The sequence below is a fragment of the Tachypleus tridentatus genome, chromosome 4, assembly GCF_004210375.1.
Source record: "Tachypleus tridentatus isolate NWPU-2018 chromosome 4, ASM421037v1, whole genome shotgun sequence".
Classification (NCBI taxonomy): Eukaryota; Metazoa; Arthropoda; class Merostomata; order Xiphosura; family Limulidae; genus Tachypleus; species Tachypleus tridentatus.
In genome coordinates this window covers 121,290,526-121,315,791 of record NC_134828.1, presented here as the reverse complement: position 1 = coordinate 121,315,791, position 25,266 = coordinate 121,290,526, and the positions used below count along the sequence as shown (strand labels likewise).

The window sequence follows — 25,266 nt, the reverse complement described above, 5'->3', positions numbered from 1 at the left end:
GGAACTGTAATACTGTCCTATTCATCTAGCCTCAGAAGCTCGGTTCTTGAGAGGCTCAATTGCAAACTTGATCAGAAGATTACTTCAGTGAACCCGGAATATGTTATTCGCCAATATACTAAAGACGTGTCGGTGATGTACAAAAATGTATACAAACACCTCACAAACTGTTACTGAAAAAAAAAGAGAAGACAAAACAAACGACTAACAACACAACTTGACAAACAACTAACAACACAACTGACAAACAACTACTACTGTGGAAAACATAGTCATCAAAATTATGTCGGAGTATAATCTCAAATTAAAACTTTAATAACTCGTCGCAAAACTATATTGACAAAAGAAAGCACAATACTAGACATCAAGCAGCTGTTTCAAATATTTTACTCTTTACGGTCTAAATATACGGTACATCGTTATTAATACTCAGAAATATAATAAGAAATTATTACTGAAGCAAGTGTCTTTATTTCTTTGACGTTGTTCAGTTGTGGATCAATTATAAATTTTGAAGCATAACACTAATTCGTTCTTTCTACATTACATTTTATGTGTGTAAACTAAGGTCCCGGATGAAACCAATATTTGAGGCAGTATGTGATTTACAACATTGACTCAGGTAAGAAAACATCTCCAGTTAGGCTTAAGTTCAAATGTTAAGCACCTGTTTTTTTATGAAAAGATTTATGTCAAAACGTCTCCAGTTAGGCTTAAGTTCAAATGTTAAGCACTTGTTTTTTTATGGAAAAGATTTATGTCAAAACGTCTCCAGTTAGGCAAAAGTTCAAATGTTAAGCACCTGTTTTTTTATGGAAATGATTTATGTCAAAAGATACATTTTACTAAGTACACGTTAAGAAATTATTCTAACCAAAACTAAATTATTATAATTAAGTTTTCATTCGTTACATACTTAATTATGTACCTTTACAGGCTTAATTATGTACCTTTCCCAAACATTAATTTTAAGACATATGGAACCTTAAGATCGCGTGTTGAGGCTAAGGTAACTTTCAGAATTTTTGAATAGGGTAACTTTTAATTTAAGTCTTAGACCCCACCTTAGCCCCCACATAATATAATGTAAGTCTTAGCCCCCACATAATATAATGTCCTTCATTTTGATGAAATATATCAGGTTATTTCAGTGGAAATTGATCTAATTTTTTAAATTATTTTGAGTAAAAGAAAATACTTTTCTCCAGTAAGCTAAGCTAAAATAATTATTAGAAAGTTATCAAAAAAAAAAGCTGAATTATACACGAGTTGGTACAGCGATATGTTTGTTAGGTTGTTTGTTTTTGAATTTCGCGTAAAGCTACTCGAGGGCTATTGGCGCTAGCCTTCCCTAATTTAGCAATGTAAGATTAGAGGGAAGGCAGCTACTCATCATCACCCACCGCCAACTCTTGGGCTACTCTTTTACCAACAAATAGTGGGATTGACTGTCACATTATAACGCCCCCATGACTGAAAGTACGAGCATGTTTGGTGCGACCAGGATTCAAACCCACGACGCTCGGATTACGAGTCGAACGCCTTAACACACTTGGCCGTGCGGGCCCCCGTATGACGTGTTGTAATTTAAATGGCAGGTTAGTTACCCACTTTTTTTTATCATTTTTGAATTTTTGTTATTAATGGTCGCGTATGTTAACCATTAGGAAGCCGTATAAGTGAAACGTTGGTTAATAGTTTATATATATCTGAAGAGTAAAGGTCATTTTTCCTAAACATTTTTTTAAAATGAAAACGTGTAAATGTACTACAAATTTATTACGTTACGTATTACGATTTCAAATAGCTTGAAACCGAGTTAAATTGTAATTTAAATTTAAAGTTAATTAAATGTAGAGATGTAATAAATTTATAATGTTTGTCAACGAGATAGATACACATAGTTTTTTTTCTAAATACACATATGTATTTAGTATTGAAACAATAACACAATTTACAATAACGGTTATCAGAAACAATGATTTATATACAAAAGTTTTACAAACGTATTAACCGTATTGAATTATCTATCATTTCCGGAACTTCCTTGATAACTTATCAAGGATTCATGACGAGCAAATTAATTTTGAGTTGATACAGGTACAGTTATCTTAGCGATGAGCTAAGTAGTTTTTCGCTAATCACACATGAGTTATTCAAAGCTTTCGAAGTTAATTCACTGAAGGTAAACGGTTTGTTATGTTCGAAATATATAAACGTTTTTGGTCAAATGCCGATTAATAAGCGTTATTCACAGTTATAGCTTTAAAGGTTTATATTATACCAGCTGTAGCAAACCAACAAATCACTGTTTCTTGGCGTGTTGCTTTATAAACGTTAGGCGAGCGAGATTCTAGAAATTTCAGTTGGCCCAACAGTACTAGCAATCACTAGTACTTGCATACACAAATAATACATTGTTGGTTCTTACACTGGAGAATCTTCTACAAATTTAGGAAATAGGCGGGAATTTCGCAATATAGATTTACTAATGTAAATTACGTGCATTTCTAAATATATACATTGAATTAAAACAAATATTAATATTAAAATAAATATATAACAGTAAATCCGTCACAATGAAAACGCCACAAATTCATTACATTAGTGGTCTTAAATTTGATTGGTTCACAAAAGAATTTAGTGAATTTGACTGCCTACACTGTGCTTTTGTGTCTCTTTGGTGAAGCTTGAGTTCCAAAAACTCATTTTATTCTGTTAGCTATGAAATGTGAATTTAGGGGATATTATGGACTGGAGGTGTTACTACTTGCCCCATCATTGTTGACTGGCTATATGCAATAGAATAATAATAAAACCAACTTACTAGCCAGCACGTGACATATAGCCCTACAAATAAAAATTCCTTACCTTTACAGTTGGTTGGGAACTAAGTTCTGTATTTTTTTCATCCTTGTACTGGTGTTTTACTGAAGGTTCGTAAGACATGTTTTCAATAATGCTTGCTTCTCCCTTCTAGCAGGGGACGTATTCGGGAAAAATAAGGAGTTCAAAACCATACTTATTATAACATAGATTTCAATATATAAAACTCCACATACTTATTATAACATAGATTTCAATATATAAAACTCCACATACTTATTATAACATAGATTTCAATATATAAAACTCCACTGTTTTTTCAATATGAGAGAATAAAATTAGTAGTCTTTTTTAGATATTTGTGACAGGGTAAATTATATGTTAGTTTTACTTTTTGAAGAAATTTTATCTTCAATGATTGCACACCAATTACTACGTATCACAATTATGTTTACGACTTCAAAAAATAACAGAATATTTCTATCATTATTTTAAATTGTAGTCATAACTTATTGCAAACTGAAATTTTTACCTTAAATTCAACATTTTGATAATGATGATTGGAAGTGCATTTCGCCCTCCCTACTGGCTCGTACAAGTCATCCTGTCCATCTTCATGAATCTTCGCGCCTTCAGTTGGTGAAGATGAAGTTGGTTCAGATTTTTTGGACATCGGAAAGTAGCGTACATCTACACAAACAAGAACTCTAGTAAAGTTTATCTTTTGTATGTCGGAAGGTAACGTACATCTACACAAACAAGAACTGTATTAAAGTTTGTTATCTTTTGTATGATGGAAGGTAATGTACATCTACACAAACAAGAACTGTATTAAAGTTTGTTATTTTTTGTATGATGGAAGGTAATGTACATCTACACAAACAAGAACTGTATTAAAGTTTGTTTTATTTTGTATAACGGAAGGTAACGTACATACACAAGACAAGAACTGTAGTAAAGCTTATTCTTTTTGTATAATGGAAGGTAACGTACATCTACACAAGACAGAACTGTAGTAAAGTTTGTTTTATTTTGTATAACGGAAGGTAACGTACATCTACACAAGACAGAACTGTATTAAAGTTTGTTATCTTTTGTATAATGGAAGGTAACGTACATCTACACAAACAAGAACTGTATTAAAGTTTGTTATATTTTGTATAACGGAAGGTAACGTACATCTACACAAGACAGAACTGTAAAGCTTGTTCTATTTTGTATAACATAACATACATCTACACAAGACAGAACTGTAGTAAAGTTTGTTCTATTTTGTATAACGGAAGGTAACGTACATCTACACAAGACAGAACTGTAGTAAAGCTTGTTCTATTTTGTATAACGGAAGGTAACATACATCTACACAAGACAGAACTGTAGTAAAGCTTGTTCTATTTTGTATAACGGAAGGTAACATACATCTACACAAGACAGAACTGTAGTAAAGCTTGTTCTATTTTGTATAACGGAAGGTAACGTACATCTACACAAGACAGAACTGTAGTAAAGCTTGTTCTATTTTGTATAACGGATGGTTATGCACATCCCAAGAGGATTATTTCCAAAGTAAATGTAATGTAGACCTGACAAGCTAACGCTGTTTATATAATTTTTGACGCTGCTCTACCTTTCGCCACTTACTTGAAATATTTCTCTCTGTTTTTGAGTTGCCTGGTTGAATGGGTTCAGATAATGTGAGTTTTTACAGTACTAAAGTAAGATTTAGATACAAGTGTAAATTTTTACTTTTCCTGTAGTGATATAAATGGCTTGATTAGCTATAAATATTCTATTATCCACCATCTCTGTCTAATTTTCTCCAATATTTGTTAAATTCTTAATATGGTTTTGTTTAACATGTGAAGAATCGACAGAGCTAACATTTTCATTATCAGCCAACATAGTGAATTATGTATATTAACTTCCTGAAGTAGTGGTTTTAGTAGTGGAAGTTACACTTGAAATTCTATGTCTTCTCAGAACGAACAAACTTTGTAAAAATATTTTTATTTTCTGTAAAATTTGATACCCATCAGTGTGCAGTTTTAGTCATAAAGACTTTGGTGAAGGGAAATATTAAAAATTTGGGGTCAAATGTTTATCTGCTGATAGATGGTCTAAGGGTAATTCCCTGCTAAATACCGTCCAGCTTTGATCTGTGTAATAATAACAACAGTCAATCCCACTGATCGACAACGAGAAGTTGAATAAAAGCTTTGCTTAAGATAAAACAAAAATGTAGTTTCTATATAACATACCAAGATTTGAGTATTCAGATTTCATACTAGGACGGAAAAGCCTTCGAGGTACCTGGGGCTTAGAAGGAAGACCATTAGGTGTCTCTTTGTCTGTAATATGGTCTGGTCCCTAGTGAAAACGGATATATTTAATAATAATAATAATATAAAAAATTATATGTGCTTTCTAGTAATATTCAATAAATAAAAACAATTATCTTAATATAAGATTTCATGTAAAGTACAATTTTAAATAAAATATTCAAATAAAAACCAACCCAAAAGAAGATAAACTAGCAAAAAAAGACGAAAGTACATCCTTTAAAAGTAATTTTCATATAATTTGTGTTTCTTCTAGCTATATTCACTGATTTAATTCAGAACAGTGTGTGTGGGTGTTTTCTTATAGCAAAGCCACATCAGGCTATCTGCTGAGTCCACCGAGGGAATCGAACCTCTTGATTTTAGCGTTGCAAATCCGTAGATTTACAGCTGTTACTAAGTTAATCAACAAAACAAAATTATTATACTTTGGGATAATATTATTGAATTTAAAAAGGAGTTTGGGTAGAAAACATATTAGAAAAACCCACCCTTGACTAAGAACAGGGTACGAAACTGGTTAATATTTACAAAATAATAATAATAAAACATCTATCCATATTAACAAAATCCATTCTTACATCAGTTTGTTTATAAATAATAATAAAAAAACATCTATCCATATTAACAAAATCCATTCTTACATCAGTTTGTTTATAAATAATAATAAAAAAATATCTATCCATATTAACAAAATCCATTCTTACATCAGTTTGTTTATCTCCAAAAACATTTTTTCATTAGTTTTGTTCAGATATCCTTCACAATTATCTAACAAATGCAATGATCATAACAATAAAATATTGATTTAGTTCGTAATCAAAGTTCGTGTTGAAACTAAGATTGAAAGCACTCAGACAAACATGTATGTTTATAAGAACCGGCTTAATGAACTCGAGAGCTGGCTGAATAAAGCAACATTAATCATAACATAGGACATTAGAAACTAGTCCTGTTGTAATGTGTGAGAACTTCTCAAACAATATTAATACATTCAAATTTCAAGCGAAAAATAATAGCTAGTCGTTTGCTGCTTGCAAGCACGTTTAACATTTTCACTGTAAAAATTTGTATGTGCTCACAAACCCAATAAGTATGCCTACTTTGACGTATGGTGTCTTTCTTGTCACAGCTGCATCACCATTGACGTTGTTTATTCGACTAGGTATTAATGATCGACAGCGAGGTGGCGGAGGAGGCTTAGGTGGCCTAGCTGGACGGCTATCCTCACAAGATTGTGAGGAACGTGCTCTGTTGTCACCTGACGATGTTGTAAGTGCAGAACCACCTGTTGACGAGCTTGGTTTTCGTATATCGGTAATATTTGGTGTCTGGAAAGGAATATTTTGAGAGCTTTGTGTTAACTTTAACATTTCTTGTTGAGATATATTCTATAGCATGATCGTGTCAAATGAAGTATGGTGAAAGTGCGAACGTTTTTTTTTAATATTTCTTAATGACACAATGCACTCGATCATAACAAAAATTCACATATTATGAAAACAAATTAGCCTGTTTTAATGTTGCTTGTTGCTACCGTGTACTCATTACGCTATGCCACAACATTTTTACTTTTCTTGTTCCTGGGTAGAAAGTGTTATTTTCCAATTGCCTATGCCTAATGTAAAAGGAAAAGACCTGTTTTTCTCTTCAAACTTTGCTTTTGTGATCTTGGAGCGTATAACGAAAACATGATGGGAGACTATATTTGGGGGCTGATACGTGAAAGTGATTTACATTTCAGTCGAAAATCTCGAAAAACTACTCACTTCTAAACATATTTGTATAACTTTGGTATAAATACATTTAATCTTGATTCATATGTTGTTTTATTCAGACCTTATGTAAATGAAAATGTGCAAATTTGTCCGTTTATACATATAAAATAGGTTGATTTCTAAATTTCATTATCCAGGTCACAAAAGCAAAGTCTTAAAGAACTAATGACCATTTTCTGTACTTTTACAACATAAGCAATTAAGAAATAACACATACTATCAAGGAACAAAATTTGTGTTACATAGTGCAATAACACATTCTATCCAGGAACAAAATTTGTGTTATATAGTGTTATTAAGAAAGTTAATGTATCATGAAACTAACTTAAACTGATTTTGTGTTACGTATTGGTAACACGTACTCAACAATAAAGAAGTTGACATATTATGAAATTCACTTAACATTTTTTAATGTTACTTATTACTAACATGTACTCGTTATTAAGGAAGTTAATGTATCATGAAAATAACAACTTAATTTTGTGTTACGTATTGCTAACATGTACTTATTGATAAATTTCACATATTATGACACTAATTTAAACTGTTTTAATGTTACTTTGATATTGGTGATTGATAATTATAAGGTACACCTAAATGTTTGACATTGGTGATTGATAATTATAAGGTACACCTAAATGTTTGACATTGGTAATTGATAATCATAAGGTACACCTAAATGTTTGACATTGGTGATTGATAATTATAAGGTATACTTAAATGTTTGACATTGGTGATTGATAATCATAAGGAATACCTAAATGTTTGACATTGGTGATTGATAATCATAAGGTACATCTAAATGTTTGACATTGATGATTGATAATCATAAGGTACACCTAAATGTTTGACATTGGTGATTGATAATTATAAGGTACACCTAAATGTTTGACATTGGTGATTGATAATTGTAAGGTACACCTAAATGTTTGACATTGGTAATTGATAATTATAAGTTACACCTAAATGTTTGACATTGGTAATTGATAATTATAAGTTACACCTAAATGTTTGACATTGGTGATTGATAATCATAAGGTACACATAAATGTTTGACATTGGTGATTGATAATTATAAGGTACACCTAAATGTTTGACATTGGTGATTGATAATCATAAGGTATACCTAAATGTTTGACATTGGTGATTGATAATCATAAGGTACACCTAAATGTTTGACATTGGTGATTGATAATTATAAGGTATACCTAAATGTTTGACATTGGTGGTTGATATTCATAAGGTATACCTAAATGTTTGACATTGGTGATTGATAATTGTAAGGTACACCTAAATGTTTGACATTGGTAATTGATAATTATAAGTTACGCCTAAATGTTTGACATTGGTGATTGATAATCATAAGGTACACCTAAATGTTTGACATTGGTGATTGATAATCATAAGGTACACCTAAATGTTTGACATTGGTGATTGATAATTATAAGGTACACCTAAATGTTTGACATTGGTGATTGATAATTATAAGGTACACCTAAATGTTTGACATAACCAAAAATTTTATATCTTGATTTAACTCCTGGTCGTTTTTATTATATTAATTTTTATCAACACTCTTCAAATTCGTTGTATTTAATTTAGTGTAAATCACGATTTTAACATTTTTGTGTTATTGAGGTTTCTTTCTAGTTTAACTTGAAAAGTTTCGTATAGAAACGTTTTTTTCTTTCTAAAAATATCTAAACTATTGTTATTTCACTAAACTATTTCATTTTTATGATATTAATAAACAATCATACCTTTTCGTGTTCTACACTGCAATTTATAGAATCAAGAATTAGTCCATTAATGACTTCATAAGAATTTACTTGATCATATGTCTCGTCATCACGATGATTAGCATTCTCAGCTTTGTCAGACACAGCTGATGACAATGCTACATGTACTTCGCGGTTCTGAGAGATTTGCCATTTTTCTTCTTCTTGGTTTGGGTTTACCATATCCATTGGATGTATTATTTCTAGCCTTAGCTTTGATCTGTCAAATTCATTTTGCTTCCACGCTTTAGGATTTGGTGATAATAAATCATTTTTGTCACTAAGGGAATCTCCTGAGTAAGGATCTTTTCCTCGCTTCAAAAATTTTTTCAATGAGAATTTTCCTTTTTTGCTTTTAGAGGAGTCTTCCAAGCTATTGTTATGAACTTTTGAACGAGAATGTGTGGGTGAAAAAACAGTGTTTTTTATTTTTCCTTCAGTTAAAAATATATTTCTACAAGACTCCTTTTTATTAACCGGAGTTTCAGAAGAAAGCGAGACTGGTTGATCAGACAGACTAACCAATATTCCATCTTCATCATTTTCTTGACCAACAGAAAGTACCATAGGTCCTTCTTGAGGGCTCATCATGATTTCCGGTATTTTCGGTGGAGGGGGTGCATGTCGTTTAGCTACACTATTAAACCGAACCTGCTCCAGTTCCACAGCCAGAGCAGCGAGCTTACAGTTTCGACTGACATCAGATTTGTGATTTGTTGAAATTTCATATGTATTATTGATCTCCTGATAAATGTTGCTCTCTGCATAATGGTTCACCGGCGAAACAGCAAGTTGAGGTTTCTCGCCAGTTGGAGAGGATGGCAGTTCAGGCTTGACCACTGCTGAGTATATTGGCTGTTCAGTATTGATGTTTACGTCAGCAGTATTGCTAGTTCTAAACTCTGATTCATGACTGACACTTTGAGGATGAATAGCCTGCACACTGACTGGTTTTTTAGGAACTTGTGGTTTGATTTTTAACTGTTCAGGTTTCTTTTTTCTTTTTTCGTCAGAACTATTATTTATAGAAATAAATGAAGTTTCTTGCAATAACTCCATTGTGCCTGACTTATCATTGGACAAATTGTTTATGTCGTCAGACAATGACTGTTTTTGCATATTCCTGGATATTTCAGACGAAACGTTTACCTCTAATATGTTCTCTGATGATGACTGAAATGTATCAACATCAGGTGTACATGTGGATGTTCGTATAATTTCAGGACTTTTGTTTTCTTTTGTATTTCTATCAGGAAATGATGACTCAGATGTCGATACGTCCGTCTTTGTTGGATCTTGTTTTCCTATGAAATCTCTATCAATGTATTCAATGTTTCCGGATTCACGATGAGCATTTTTATTTGAAAAAATACCATCGGTATCTATGTCTGCTACCAAACATTCGCTGGTATTTGATTTATTTAGAATCACACTTGCACCAGTGGATGTTGAAGACTCACTTGACAAACTAGAACAGGAACGGGTATCGTTGAGCTCTTGACTGTTTTCTTTAGATGTATCTAAAACGTTTCGATCTTCTGTTCTTAAGCCAATTGCAGCTTCATCCTTCTGCAAATAATCTAAAACGTTTTGATCTTTTGTTATTGAGTCAACTGTGGCTTCATCCTTCTGCAAGTTATCTAAAACGTTTTGATCTTTTGTTATTGAGTCAACTGTGGCTTCATCCTTTTGCAAGTTATCTAAAACGTTTTGATCTTTTGTTATTGAGTCAACTGTGGATTCATCCTTTTGCAAGTTATCTAAAACGTTTTGATCCTTTGTTCTTGAGTCAACTGTGGATTCATCCTTCTGCAAGTTATCTAAAACGTTTTGATCTTTTGTTATTGAGTCAACTGTGGATTCATCCTTTTGCAAGTTATCTAAAACGTTTTGATCCTTTGTTCTTGAGTCAACTGTGGATTCATCCTTCTGCAAGTTATCTAAAACGTTTTGATCTTTTATTATTGAGTCAACTGTGGATTCATCCTTCTGCAAGTTATCTAAAACGTTTTGATCTTTTGTTATTGAGTCAATTGTGGATTCATCCTTCTGCAAGTTATCTAAAACGTTTTGATTCTTTGTTCTTGAGTCAACTGTGGATTCATCCTTCTGCGAATTAATCTTTTCTTCTTTCAAGATATCTTCGTCCTTATTCAAGTCTGATGTGATTAGGCCAAAATCGCAAAACTTTGCTTCAGGAACAGTTTCAATTAGTTTTTTCTCGTCACTTATCTCTACATTAGACTTGAATTTCTTTTGGAATGGTGCCACTGGCTGTATTCTATCATGGTGTTCTGTAATGCTCCACGGCACTTCCCGGAAGAATGGCTTCACTGATGTTCTTAATGGCGGATCTCGTCGACGTTGGGGAACAGTCCCATAAGGCTGCTTGGGAGAATGTGAGCTAATTTTGTCTATTGATCTTTCACACTGGGTCGATGAGACAGAAATATTTTTACCAGTCTGGGAAACTTCCAAGTGTTCATTGTCGCCATTCACGAGTCCGTTCAACACGGTAGTAGCTGATGTTTTCACAGGTTCCTTACAGCGGAGATTGGCATAGTTGGCATTAAATGTAGTATTTTCCTTAGTGATTTTAGTTATAGCTTTGTCTTCCTCTGTAACATCGAAGAATTCTAAGTTTATATCTCCTTCATCAGAAGAAGTTTCCCATTCATCATCAGAAACAAAATCGTTTCCTCCGTAACCTATCACTTCTGGGCCATCTACAAAAGCTACACCCGACTTTCCACCTGACTCGTTCTTCTTTCCTGGAGTACGCATAATTCCAGACTTTTGTTTATTTAATAATTCCATATTGCAGTGACCATTCAAGTAATTATTAACATCACTGCTTTTCAGAGATATTTTCCTATCTGAAATAGTACTAGTATTGACTTCTTCTGAGGTAGAAGTAATTCTTAGATGTTTACCATTATAACCATTTTCTAATTTAAAAGGCTTTGGACTGTCTAAATCTCTGCGTTCAGTTAAAGATGTTTTCCAAGTAGTAGGTTTAAGCAAACACCTGGACTGATAAACTGTAGTTGCCTGAGAAATATATCTAGGGTTTCCATTTAGTCTTAACTTGGAAAAGACTTGATTTTTCTGATTGTTGGAGAGCTCTTCAACGTGGTCAGCTAAAGACTTGAAACAGTTGGAACAGAGGTCTTTCTTCCAAGTATTCTGAACAAAGTTCTGGCAGATGGCAGACATCTTTCTCTTTCTATGTGGTTTAAGGGCTGTAAAAGAGCAAAAACAAGAAGAAAACAATGACCATTAAGCCTTGAAAGCATATGAAAGAGACAAAAATTAAAAAGATATTACTTACAACAATAAAGTATAATAAAGACATACCTAACTATATTAACAACTTTCATCAAATGGAAGAGACATGGCTAACTATATTACACTTAGCAACTTTCATCAAATGGAAGAGACATGGCTAACTATATTACATTTAGAAACTTTCATAAAATGGAAAACAAGGCTATCTATATTACACTTAACAACTTTCATCAAATGGAAGAGACATGGCTAACTATATTACATTTAGAAACTTTCATAAAATGGAAAACAGGGCTATCTATATTACACTTAACAACTTTCATCAAAAGGAAGAGACATGGCTAACTATATTACATTTAGAAACTTTCATAAAATGGAAAACAGGGCTATCTATATTACACTTACCAACTTTCATCAAAAGGAAGAGACATGGCTAACTATGTTACATTTAGAAACTTTCATAAAATGTAAAACAGGGCTATCTATATTACACTTACCAACTTTCATCAAAAGGAAGAGACATGGCTAACTATATTACATTTAGAAACTTTCATAAAATGGAAAACAGGGCTATCTATATTACACTTAGCAACTTTCGTCAAATGGAAGAGACATGGCTAACTATATTACATTTAGAAACTTTCATAAAATGGAAAACAGGGCTATCTATATTACACTTAGCAACTTTCATCAAATGGAAGAGACATGGCTAACTATATTACATTTAGAAACTTTCATAAAATGGAAAACAGGGCTATCTATATTACACTTACCAACTTTCATCAAAAGGAAGAGACATGGCTAACTATATTACATTTAGAAACTTTTATAAAATGGAAAACAGGGCTATCTATATTACACTTAACAACTTTCATCAAATGGAAGAGACATGGCTAACTATATTACATTTAGAAACTTTCATAAAATGGAAAACAGGGCTATCTATATTACACTTAACAACTTTCATCAAATGGAAGAGACATGGCTAACTATATTACATTTAGAAACTTTCATAAAATGGAAGAGACATGGCTAACTATGTTACATTTAGAAACTTTCATAAAATGGAAGAGACATGGCTAACTATGTTACATTTAGAAACTTTCATAAAATGGAAAACAGGGCTATCAAAATTACACTTAGAAACTTTCATCAAAAGGAAGAGACATGGCTAACTATGTTACATTTAGAAACTTTCATAAAATGGAAAACAGGGCTATCTATATTACACTTAGCAACTTTCATCAAATGGAAGAGACAAGGCTAACTATATTACACTTAGCAACTTTCATCAAAAGGAAGAGACATGGCTAACTATATTACATTTAGAAACTTTCATAAAATGGAAAACAGGGCTATCTATATTACACTTACCAATTTTCATCAAAAGGAAGAGACATGGCTAACTATATTACATTTAGAAACTTTCATAAAATGGAAAACAGGGCTATCTATATTACACTTACCAATTTTCATCAAAAGGAAGAGACATGGCTAACTATATTACATTTAGAAACTTTCATAAAATGGAAAACAGGGCTATCTATATTACACTTAACAACTTTCATCAAAAGGAAGAGACATGGCTAACTATATTACATTTAGAAACTTTCATAAAATGTAAAACAGGGCTATCTATATTACACTTAACAACTTTCATCAAATGGAAGAGACATGGCTAACTATATTACATTTAGAAACTTTCATAAAATGGAAAACAGGGCTATCTATATTACACTTAGCAACTTTCATCAAATGGAAGAGACATGGCTAACTATATTACATTTAGAAACTTTCATAAAATGGAAAACAGGGCTATCTATATTACACTTACCAACTTTCATCAAAAGGAAGAGACATGGCTAACTATATTACATTTAGAAACTTTCATAAAATGGAAAACAGGGCTATCTATATTACACTTAACAACTTTCATCAAATGGAAGAGACATGGCTAACTATATTACATTTAGAAACTTTCATAAAATGGAAAACAGGGCTATCTATATTACACTTAACAACTTTCATCAAATGGAAGAGACATGGCTAACTATATTACATTTAGAAACTTTCATAAAATGGAAGAGACATGGCTATCTATATTACACTTAACAACTTTCATCAAATGGAAGAGACATGGTTAACTATATTACATTTAGAAACTTTCATAAAATGGAAAACAGGGCTATCTATATTACACTTAACAACTTTCATCAAAAGGAAGAGACATGGCTAACTATGTTACATTTAGAAACTTTCATAAAATGGAAGAGACATGGCTAACTATGTTACATTTAGAAACTTTCATAAAATGGAAAACAGGGCTATCAAAATTACACTTAGAAACTTTCATCAAAAGGAAGAGACATGGCTAACTATGTTACATTTAGAAACTTTCATAAAATGGAAAACAGGGCTATCTATATTACACTTAGCAACTTTCATCAAATGGAAGAGACAAGGCTAACTATATTACACTTAGCAACTTTCATCAAAAGGAAGAGACATGGCTAACTATATTACATTTAGAAACTTTCATAAAATGGAAAACAAGGCTATCTATATTACACTTACCAATTTTCATCAAAAGGAAGAGACATGGCTAACTATATTACATTTAGAAACTTTCATAAAATGGAAAACAGGGCTATCTATATTACACTTACCAATTTTCATCAAAAGGAAGAGACATGGCTAACTATATTACATTTAGAAACTTTTATAAAATGGAAAACAGGGCTATCTATATTACACTTAACAACTTTCATCAAATGGAAGAGACATGGCTAACTATATTACATTTAGAAACTTTCATAAAATGGAAAACAAGGCTATCTATATTACACTTAACAACTTTCATCAAAAGGAAGAGACATGGCTAACTATATTACATTTAGAAACTTTCATAAAATGGAAAACAGGGCTATCTATATTACACTTAACAACTTTCATCAAAAGGAAGAGACATGGCTAACTATATTACATTTAGAAACTTTCATAAAATGTAAAACAGGGCTATCTATATTACACTTACCAACTTTCATCAAAAGGAAGAGACATGGCTAACTATGTTACATTTAGAAACTTTCATAAAATGTAAAACAGGGCTATCTATATTACACTTACCAACTTTCATCAAAAGGAAGAGACATGGCTAACTATATTACATTTAGAAACTTTCATAAAATGGAAAACAGGGCTATCTATATTACACTTAGCAACTTTCATCAAATGGAAGAGACATGGCTAACTATATTACATTTAGAAACTTTCATAAAATGGAAAACAGGGCTATCTATATTACACTTAGCAACTTTCATCAAATGGAAGAGACATGGCTAACTATATTACATTTAGAAACTTTCATAAAATGGAAAACAGGGCTATCTATATTACACTTAACAACTTTCATCAAAAGGAAGAGACATGGCTAACTATATTACATTTAGAAACTTTTATAAAATGGAAAACAGGGCTATCTATATTACACTTAACAACTTTCATCAAATGGAAGAGACATGGCTAACTATATTACATTTAGAAACTTTCATAAAATGGAAAACAGGGCTATCTATATTACACTTAACAACTTTCATCAAATGGAAGAGACATGGCTAACTATATTACATTTAGAAACTTTCATAAAATGGAAGAGACATGGCTATCTATATTACACTTAACAACTTTCATCAAATGGAAGAGACATGGCTAACTATATTACATTTAGAAACTTTCATAAAATGGAAAACAGGGCTATCTATATTACACTTAACAACTTTCATCAAAAGGAAGAGACATGGCTAACTATATTACATTTAGAAACTTTCATAAAATGGAAGAGACATGGCTAACTATGTTACATTTAGAAACTTTCATAAAATGGAAGAGACATGGCTAACTATGTTACATTTAGAAACTTTCATAAAATGGAAAACAGGGCTATCAAAATTACACTTAGAAACTTTCATCAAAAGGAAGAGACATGGCTAACTATGTTACATTTAGAAACTTTCATAAAATGGAAAACAGGGCTATCTATATTACACTTAGCAACTTTCATCAAATGGAAGAGACAAGGCTAACTATATTACACTTAGCAACTTTCATCAAAAGGAAGAGACATGGCTAACTATATTACATTTAGAAACTTTCATAAAATGGAAAACAAGGCTATCTATATTACACTTACCAATTTTCATCAAAAGGAAGAGACATGGCTAACTATATTACATTTAGAAACTTTCATAAAATGGAAAACAGGGCTATCTATATTACACTTACCAATTTTCATCAAAAGGAAGAGACATGGCTAACTATATTACATTTAGAAACTTTCATAAAATGGAAAACAGGGCTATCTATATTACACTTAGAAACTTTCATCAAAAGGAAGAGACATGGCTAACTATATTACATTTAGAAACTTTCATAAAATGGAAAACAGGGCTATCTATATTACACTTAACAACTTTCATCAAAAGGAAGAGACATGGCTAACTATATTACATTTAGAAACTTTCATAAAATGGAAAACAGGGCTATCTATATTACACTTAGCAACTTTCATCAAATGGAAGAGATATGGCTAACTATATTACATTTAGAAACTTTCATAAAATGGAAAACAGGGCTATCTATATTACACTTAGCAACTTTCACAAAATGGAAGAGATTTTTGTACTCTATATTTACTTTTTCCTTTATGCTAGTAGAAACATTTTAGTGTATTTATTGATTTAGCCTAAACTAATATTCAGACAATTTCAGAAGTTTCTTCATCATACTACCTTTTAAACGACATGCCCGTAATGTACTTGCGAACTTAGTTGTGGGAACGTGACTTTCCCAACGGGTTTTTCTATTGTAGTTCGTTGCGTAGCAGTTCGGCTGGAATAGTATAGGCTTACGACGTTAAAAATCGGGTTTCGATGCCTTAGGTAGGAAGAGCGTAGATAGTCAACTTGTACCTTTGTGTTTAATGAAAAACAAACAATTAATATCATTTCATAACCACATGATACCTTATTAATATTTTGTTTTGTGACGGTTCGAAGCTCCTCAGGTGTGATTAAAAGCGATTTTGAGTTCTAGTTTTCTGATACCTTTTGCTGATTATAACAGAATGGTTATGTTAAAATAAAGCAGTAAAACTTATGTTAATCAGACACTGACAGTGAGCAAAGAGCTTCGGGCATTGAAACAGGTGTGACGACAAAAATCATAAGAACAGTGAAACCGATTTTTCACACAGAAAATAATTACATGTATACAACATTGAGAGTATTAAATAAATCATAGACACACGTTCTAATAATAGAGATAAAATATAGTCACACACATATTCTAATAATAGAGGTAAAACATAGAAAAACCAAATAAATTTTATAATAATAAACGTAAAACATAGATACGTATCCTACTAATAATAGCGAAACGTTAACATACAGACGCCTATGCTAATAATAAATGTAAAACAGACACACATATACGCTAATACTAAAGGTAAGACCTATATAATCAAACTAAATCAAAATTATTTACCTTACATATTTCTGTGTAAAACATTACTATACTATGTTCTCTAAAATTCTGTAACATGTTTTTAACCAATTAACGATGGGATAACAATAAATGGGTTATAGTTTTTATTGGAAGAGAATCCTATTAACCAGGATTTATCGGAATCCTAAAGAAGAGGAAACGGAAAGAAAACTAGTCTAAGTCTAATAACTGTCATGGTTCACTATCTGCTGCTATTCCATGGTGAAGATTCTGTTAATAAGAGGGACAACAGAGCAGAAAAATACATTCGAATTACAAGTTTACAGAGAACTAGACAAATGAAAAAGTTTATTACAGAGAACTAGACCAATGAGTAACTTTATTACAGAGAACTAGATCAATGAAAAAAGTTTATTACAGAGAACTAGACCAATGAGTAACTTTATTACAGAGAACTAGACCAATGAAAAAAGTTTATTACAGAGAACTAGACCAATGAGTGACTTTATTACAGAGAACTAGACCAATGAAAAAAGCTTATTCCAGAGAACTAGACCAATGAAAAAAGTTTATTCCAGAGAACTAGATCAATGAGTAACTTTATTACAGAGAACTAGACCAATGAAAAAAGTTTATTCCAGAGAACTAGACCAATGAGTAACTTTATTACAGAGAACTAGACTAATAAATACATTTGTAAATTATTTTTATTTTTGCTCGTGCAAGACATAAAAAACTTAATATTCGTACGTAGTTATGTTTACAGTCCTTGTAAGTAATCATTTATTTCCTGTTGATGGATTTTGTACGTAACGCATGCTAGTAATTATCTTAAAGAGCTGGAGACACTTTAGTGTGCGTACATTCAACATATTTAAATGTCTTTAGTCGTGTGTTTGTGGAAATGTTTCTGATTTACGTCCTTTCGCTCACTTTACGTGTGTCAGAGATTAGTTCCTCAACTGGAATTGTACTATAGGGTGGTTCAACAGTAATTTTCCCCTTGTTTCCAATGGTTCTACGCATAGGAAAATTGGTGAACTAAAAAAATATTTCGTTTCGGTTTGATGCACATACTTAAAAATTAATCGACAAAGAACTTAAACTCAGCGAAGCATTTCTGTTGTACGTTACATTAAACACGTTATATTCAAAATTTGTCATTGTAAATGACAGGTAATGTAATTTTACAAGTTCTTACAAAAATTTTATTTTACAAGTTTTACAAAATTATATATTTGAAATGAAAAACTTGAAAATCTTTTCACTGATTTTCGCCTAAGTCTATACGAAATATTATTTTTGTAGATTTAAAGAGATATATAAATATGATTGAAGAGGCATTCATATATATAGAATGTCTAAAACTCCTCTCACTTTAACCTAATAAAAATCTAATTATGAAGTAACTCTAGTTTTGATTTTGTTTCACGTTATGCAATTTGCATGAACAACAATTCGGTAGTCCTTGGAACAAACATAATAGATCGCAGAAATCTAAGTGTTCCAAAAACTTGTTTTGGAGACTACAATGCCATATGTATATATATATATAGGTATATTTATGCGAAATAATAAAAAAAAACACAATTAAAACTTAAAACACGTGCTAAACTGATTGAAACAAAAGATAATTTAGAACATTTCTGTCATTCAGCGTATAATAGTTAAAGTATATTTAGGTGTAGTTCTGGTTTTGGTCTGCAAGTAATAGAAATTTTATTAGATTTTTTAAAATTTTCATTGGAATTATTGAAGACATAAACTTATGTATGAAATTTTACTCAAAAGCCAAACACGGTTTATATTATTTAATACATTTCACAGTAAGGAGTTGACGTGTTCTTCTAACATACATTCAGAATTTCTGTTCCAGATATTCGTCTTTCTATACAAACGATGCAAAACCATTATTTGAATTAACTTCCACGTGTCTAATAAGGCAAAGGTTCTCGTCGCCACTGGCTAAAGCAACTATTGTATGGGGCAGTATTCTTTAATCTTATAGATAAATAGTTTTAAAATGTTTTGGTGTAAAATTAAAGTCGATCAGCTATGAAGAACTAAAAGGATAAAAAGGTTTAGAATGGCCTTGTAAGTAGCACCTTCTATTCGCAAACCGCAAAATGTGGGTGTTGCAAAGTGACGGTCAATCTCACTACTGTTGGATAGCCAAAGAGTTGGCACTGTCTAGGTGCCTCCCTCTAATCTCTCACTACTAAATTAAAGACTGCTACCATGTAAACCTGTCCAAGAAACATCGATAAACAGAAAAACAAACTTGTAAACAGTTTTAAAAGTAAATATATGATATGTTTTCGAATAAGAATGGAACATACCAATTTTGTGAACTTTAAGCGGGATATGAATATTTAGACTACATTATATTTGTAAGTTGCAAAGAAACTGTTAGCATATATTAATATATGTGAAAGAGAGACCGAAAGTCCAACATAAGTCTATCTGTCAACTATTGATTCAAATATTCATTTGTAAGTTTTCATGTATCACTTAACGAGAAAATGTACCTGACAAACAGCTGCCTCTTAGGACGTCAAACTCTTCTCAGTCACGCCGCCCATTCAACATAGATTCTGTAATTAACGATGCAATGGGTCACTGTTTTACCGAAGTTGAAAGAAACTTGCACACATGTTTTAAGTGGGGCAGTAATTTCAAGCACATCCTCGTCGTGCAATGTGGTTTTAGATAGCTTTATTCGATGGCTACCACGCGCGAAACATTTTTCTTTTTGAGGTCACAAACAGCATTGTATATAATAAAAAAGGATGAGATTCAAAGCTTTGTTCTTACAAAAATTTATGTATAATTTTACAATATTTATTTTTATTCAAGAACATTCGTCATCTTCATAGTAACGTGTTTTTAGAGCAAAGCGTGAAGCTACTTTCAGTTTATTATCGGTGGTTAAATAACACTTCCATTGTTGATGTTTCTCTTCACATCCATTCACCACCAGATCTTTGTTAAGAAAGACATAATAATACCATTTCCACTTAAACTATTTAAAATGTGTGCATATGTCTTTTCTTTCCTAGCAAAGATAAAATAGAATATATGATGTAGAAGCCTAATGCTTCTTTGATGGGCTGTTACTTCTGCTGTCAACTACATTTTCACGTATTCAAGACTCATTAGCACATAGTCGATCCGATATATAAAACAGAATGATGACTCATGTACACACATAAATTATTTTACGTTGATGTATTGATGATTGAAAAGGTCATAAAAACACATGTAATAATTATTCAAGATATTAAACTTCCACATCAACATCCAAGAACTGATATAACACTGATTATTTACTTTATTAAGCAAAAAAATAAAGTTCGTTTTCTATATAAGGATTTCAAATACTCTTTGACATTGTAGAACACTAACAATCAATGATTTCAACTACTCTTTGACATTGTAGAACACTAACAATCAATGACTTCAACTACTTTAACATTGTAGAACACTAACAATCAAATATTTCAATGATTCTTTAACACTGTAGAATACTGACAATCAATGATTTCAACTACTCTTTGATATTGTAGAACACTAACAATCAATGGTTGCAACCACTCTTTAACATTGTAGAACACTAACAATCAATGGTTGCAACCACTCTTTAACATTGTAGAACACTAACAATCAATGATTGCAACCACTCTTTAACATTGTAGAACACTAACAATCATTGATCTCAACTACTGTTCAACATTGTAGAACACTAACAATCAATGATTTTCAATAACTCTTTAACACTGTAAACGATCAACGTTTACGAGAAGCAGTGATGTTGTTTAATTACTAATCTATTTTGTCCACAAACTTTCCCTGGTGCTCTTCTGCACGCACTCCCCAAGATGTTGAAACGTTTATAAACAAAATGAACTAAGTGGCAATTTAATTATTCAACCTTCTGATGATGTTAAAGGTATAACCAAACCTGTATTTATAACACTATTACAATGTTAGGGGTATAAACAAACCTGTATTTATAACACTATTACAATGTTAGGGGTATAAACAAACCTGTATTTATCACACCATTACAATGTTAGGGTATAATCAAAACTGTATTTATAACACTATTACAATATTAGGGGTATAAACAAACCTGTATTTATAACACTATTACAATATTAGGGGTACAACCAAACCTGTATTTATAACACTATTACAATGTTAGGGGTATAAACAAACCTGTATTTATAACACTATTGCAATGTTAGGGGTATAACCAAACCTGTATTTATAACACTATTAAAATGTTAGGGGTATAACCAAACCTGTATTTATAACACTATTACAATGTTAGGGGTATAACCAAACTTGTATTTATAACACTATTACAATGTTAGGGGTATAACCAAACCTGTATTTATAACGCTATTAGAATATGTCACCAAAGAGTCATTTTTTTATTTGGATATCATTGCGAATAACTTAATGGGGTATCTATAGGTTCAAATGTTGCATTATGTTTGGCTAATTTATTATGAAAAATGAATGGTTGAAAATTGTCCGATATAGTTTAAACCTTATAATTTCGAAAATATGATGATGCCATATCATATTTTTCACAAATAAATCTGATACTTTATAATTTTAAAATTATTTCAATAATCAACATGAAAACATATTTTTGGTTGAAGAACAGACAGCTAACAGTTTACCGTTTGTATACACTACAACTGTTAATTTACGTAAAGCTTTTGACACAAAGTGCTTTCATAATCCAACTTTAACAGGTTAATATTTTAACATTTTTTTTTAACTTTTGACAGTATCCAAATTAGAACTTAGTTCATCAGGCTTATATAACATAGTCTGTTATTTTTCCTCTTCTCATGAAGAAATACAAAACTTAAAGGTTGTTTGAGATTTCTTGTACTATTAATTGATAACGTTATTAAGAATTATTTAATAGGATTGTACATTTCTAAAACCAGTAAACAACCTGAAAATAACTTTATTGTATTTAACAGTTATATTAAGTAGAATTAAAGAAAAAAATTAAATTCACTTTGAATAATGTCATATAGCCCAGTATGGCCAGATGGTTAAGACACTTAACTCGTAATCCGATGGTCGCGGGTTCGAGTCCCTGTCACACCAATCATGCTTGCCCTTTCAGCAGTGGGGGCGTTATAATGTGATGGTCAATTCAACTATTCGTTGGTCAATGAGTAGCCCAAAAGTTGGCGGTGGGTGGTGATGACTAGCTGCCTTCCCTCTAGTCTTACACTGCTAAACTAGGGACAGCTAGCGCAGATAGTTCTTGTGTAGCTCTGCGCAAAATTCAAAACAAATCAATAATATCATTTATCTTTATATTGAGGTTGGAATTATGTTTAAGCCATTATTTCATTTAAGTAATTGTTTTCAATAGAAAGAAGGATCCAAATTACGCATCGCCCTCATGTTATATATATAAATTAACAAGTGTAACTACTTTAGCTCTGCAACACGTTTGAATTCACGTTTAAAAAGACTGTGTATAAGTATTTGTTCATTCTCTGCCACTGCTTACAGGACCGTGACGTAAAAGTCGTTTCTAAACACTGGAGAACCGCTATGCTACGCGCTAATACTTCTAAACACTGGAGAACTGCTATGCTACGCGCTAATACTATGTGATATCAAATAATATTTAATATTGCCAAACATTAACAATCCACGATTTCAATTACTCTTCGATACTGACAAATAAGAAAACATTACTTCCACTCTTGATGGATTAAAATGTTGAAAACAAATGCTTTGTTAATCTCACATGTACACCTGCTTAATATCCACCAAACTGGCGGAATCTAATTCTTAAAACACAAAAAAAACTGTGATTTACACAATTTGGTGATGATTGTTGTGATACGATGTAAGTTTATACGTCACAGATATTCTGAGAATGTCATTGAGAAGCAGCCTTTAGTTCTCAAAATTAAATACATTTGTAAACATGGAGATAACACAATGAAAAATAGTGAAGTTGAAATATATAACCGTATGTAGAAGTGGTACTTGTTGAAGCTGTTGTGCGTGCCCTATTGTTTTTATTTTAACTAGTTACAAAATGTTGTTCGTATCCTTTCATTTTTCCTACGTTACTGAACCATAACCAAGTATAATGTTATTAAAACCGAACTCGACAGTAGAATAGTAATTGCACAGCAGTACCAGAAACCAGTACTAGTTTATAACATCAGTGTAACAAAATACAAAGAAAAGATATGGCAAAAGTACTGAAACAGACAATGCATATGATAAATATATACTATAATATAGGTAGGTAAACTTGCAAGAACGTAATATAATTGTTGTAAACACTTCGTTTCAAAACATATTAAAAAAATCAAGTGGATTGTGTTTTATAAACTTGTACATGCTTAAAAGCTTGGTAACACCAGATAGATAGCCTGGCATGGTCAGAAGGTTAGGGTGCTCGACTACTAATCTGAAGGTTGAAGGTTCGAATCGTCGTCGCACCAAACATGCTCGACATGTTTTCAGCTGTGGGATCTTTATAACGTGTCGGTCAATCCAAATATTCGTTGGTAAAAAAAAACAACAATCAAAGTGCCCGCGGTGGGTGGTGATGACTAGCTGCCTTCCCTCTAGTCTTACACTGCTAAATTATGGATGGCTAGCGCAGACAGCCCTCGGGTAGCTTTACACGAAATTCAAAAACAAACTCTCGATAAATGTATATTACTTAACTCCAAATCTTTAGGGGGCGGGGAGAATGGAGATTTCTTCTTAAGATATGATATACTTCTATAAATAATAAAACTATAATAGTTACTTTTAGTGAGGGATATTGTGCACAAGGAATGAAGCACATATAGTTCACGTAGTGAATGAGGAATTTGGCAAGGAACACACTCAGACGACTACATTGCCAAGTGTGGTTTTGATTACATTTGATACAAGGATTTAGACAACTTATAAAATGTTTGGATTGTTTCCTTGTATCATGCCTCATACAGCTACAATTAGCATCGTTATCATTGTATATCAGGCAACTGTACAAGGACACTTTATAAAAACATGCCTTGCTAGCAAAAATGTGAACGTATTTGGACTGGATAATACGAACATATACTTTCGGATGTGGTCACTATTTATTTCTAAGTGACGTGTTATATAGGTTTGCTCTAGTTTATGCAACATTTACTGTGAAAACAACTTTTATAAATTTCCTAGATTTGTGGTTGTTTGCACTTTTAAAGCAAACATAATTGAAGCATTCAAACTATACTTTCCAGGGTTTGCGTGAGATCGTGATTATTATTTTAATGTGAAGACAAATTAATAATTAAAAACAAATATAACTGATTTTGAATGTTAGGCTTAACAATAACAGTGTTGACAATAGGTTACTGGTATTTGGTACTGAGATTTATTTTCAAGGTATAACTATAAATACAGTGGTTAATGAATTATGCATTTACGGTTTGTTAAGTACAAACGATTTAGTGGCTTTTATTGGTGAACTTGGGTATGACATGTATCTTTAATGAAAGCTAATAATGAAGATGTGCAACTTGTATGTAGAACTTGTAGGTTGAAGGGTAAGATTGAGCCTATCCGAATTAAAGTAGAAGCAATAGATAAGGAAGGAGTGTAGACTATAGGAACTAGCAGGAGGATTTCAGTGGGAGTTTAAGCTTTTACATGCAAGGTTTGCTTTGGTGTGCTTTGAATTTCGCGCAAAGCTTCACGAGGATTGTGTGCGCTGGC

The 25,266-nt window shown here is 31.8% G+C and overlaps 1 protein-coding gene across 1 annotated transcript in view; it reads right to left on the bottom strand.

The window, feature by feature from the left end:
* The window catches only part of LOC143249957 (uncharacterized), a 71,595-nt gene that overhangs the window by 12,077 nt on the left and 34,252 nt on the right, over positions 1 to 25,266 (bottom strand). The window contains exons 2-7 of the mRNA XM_076500592.1: positions 16,797 to 16,976; positions 8,704 to 11,963; positions 6,269 to 6,496; positions 5,085 to 5,193; positions 3,359 to 3,516; positions 2,872 to 2,976 (exon numbers count right to left, since the gene is read on the bottom strand). Of these exons, the coding sequence (XP_076356707.1) occupies positions 2,872 to 2,976; positions 3,359 to 3,516; positions 5,085 to 5,193; positions 6,269 to 6,496; positions 8,704 to 11,937 (3,834 nt within the window). The 5' untranslated portion in view covers positions 11,938 to 11,963; positions 16,797 to 16,976. The remainder of the gene's footprint in view (positions 1 to 2,871; positions 2,977 to 3,358; positions 3,517 to 5,084; positions 5,194 to 6,268; positions 6,497 to 8,703; positions 11,964 to 16,796; positions 16,977 to 25,266) is intronic.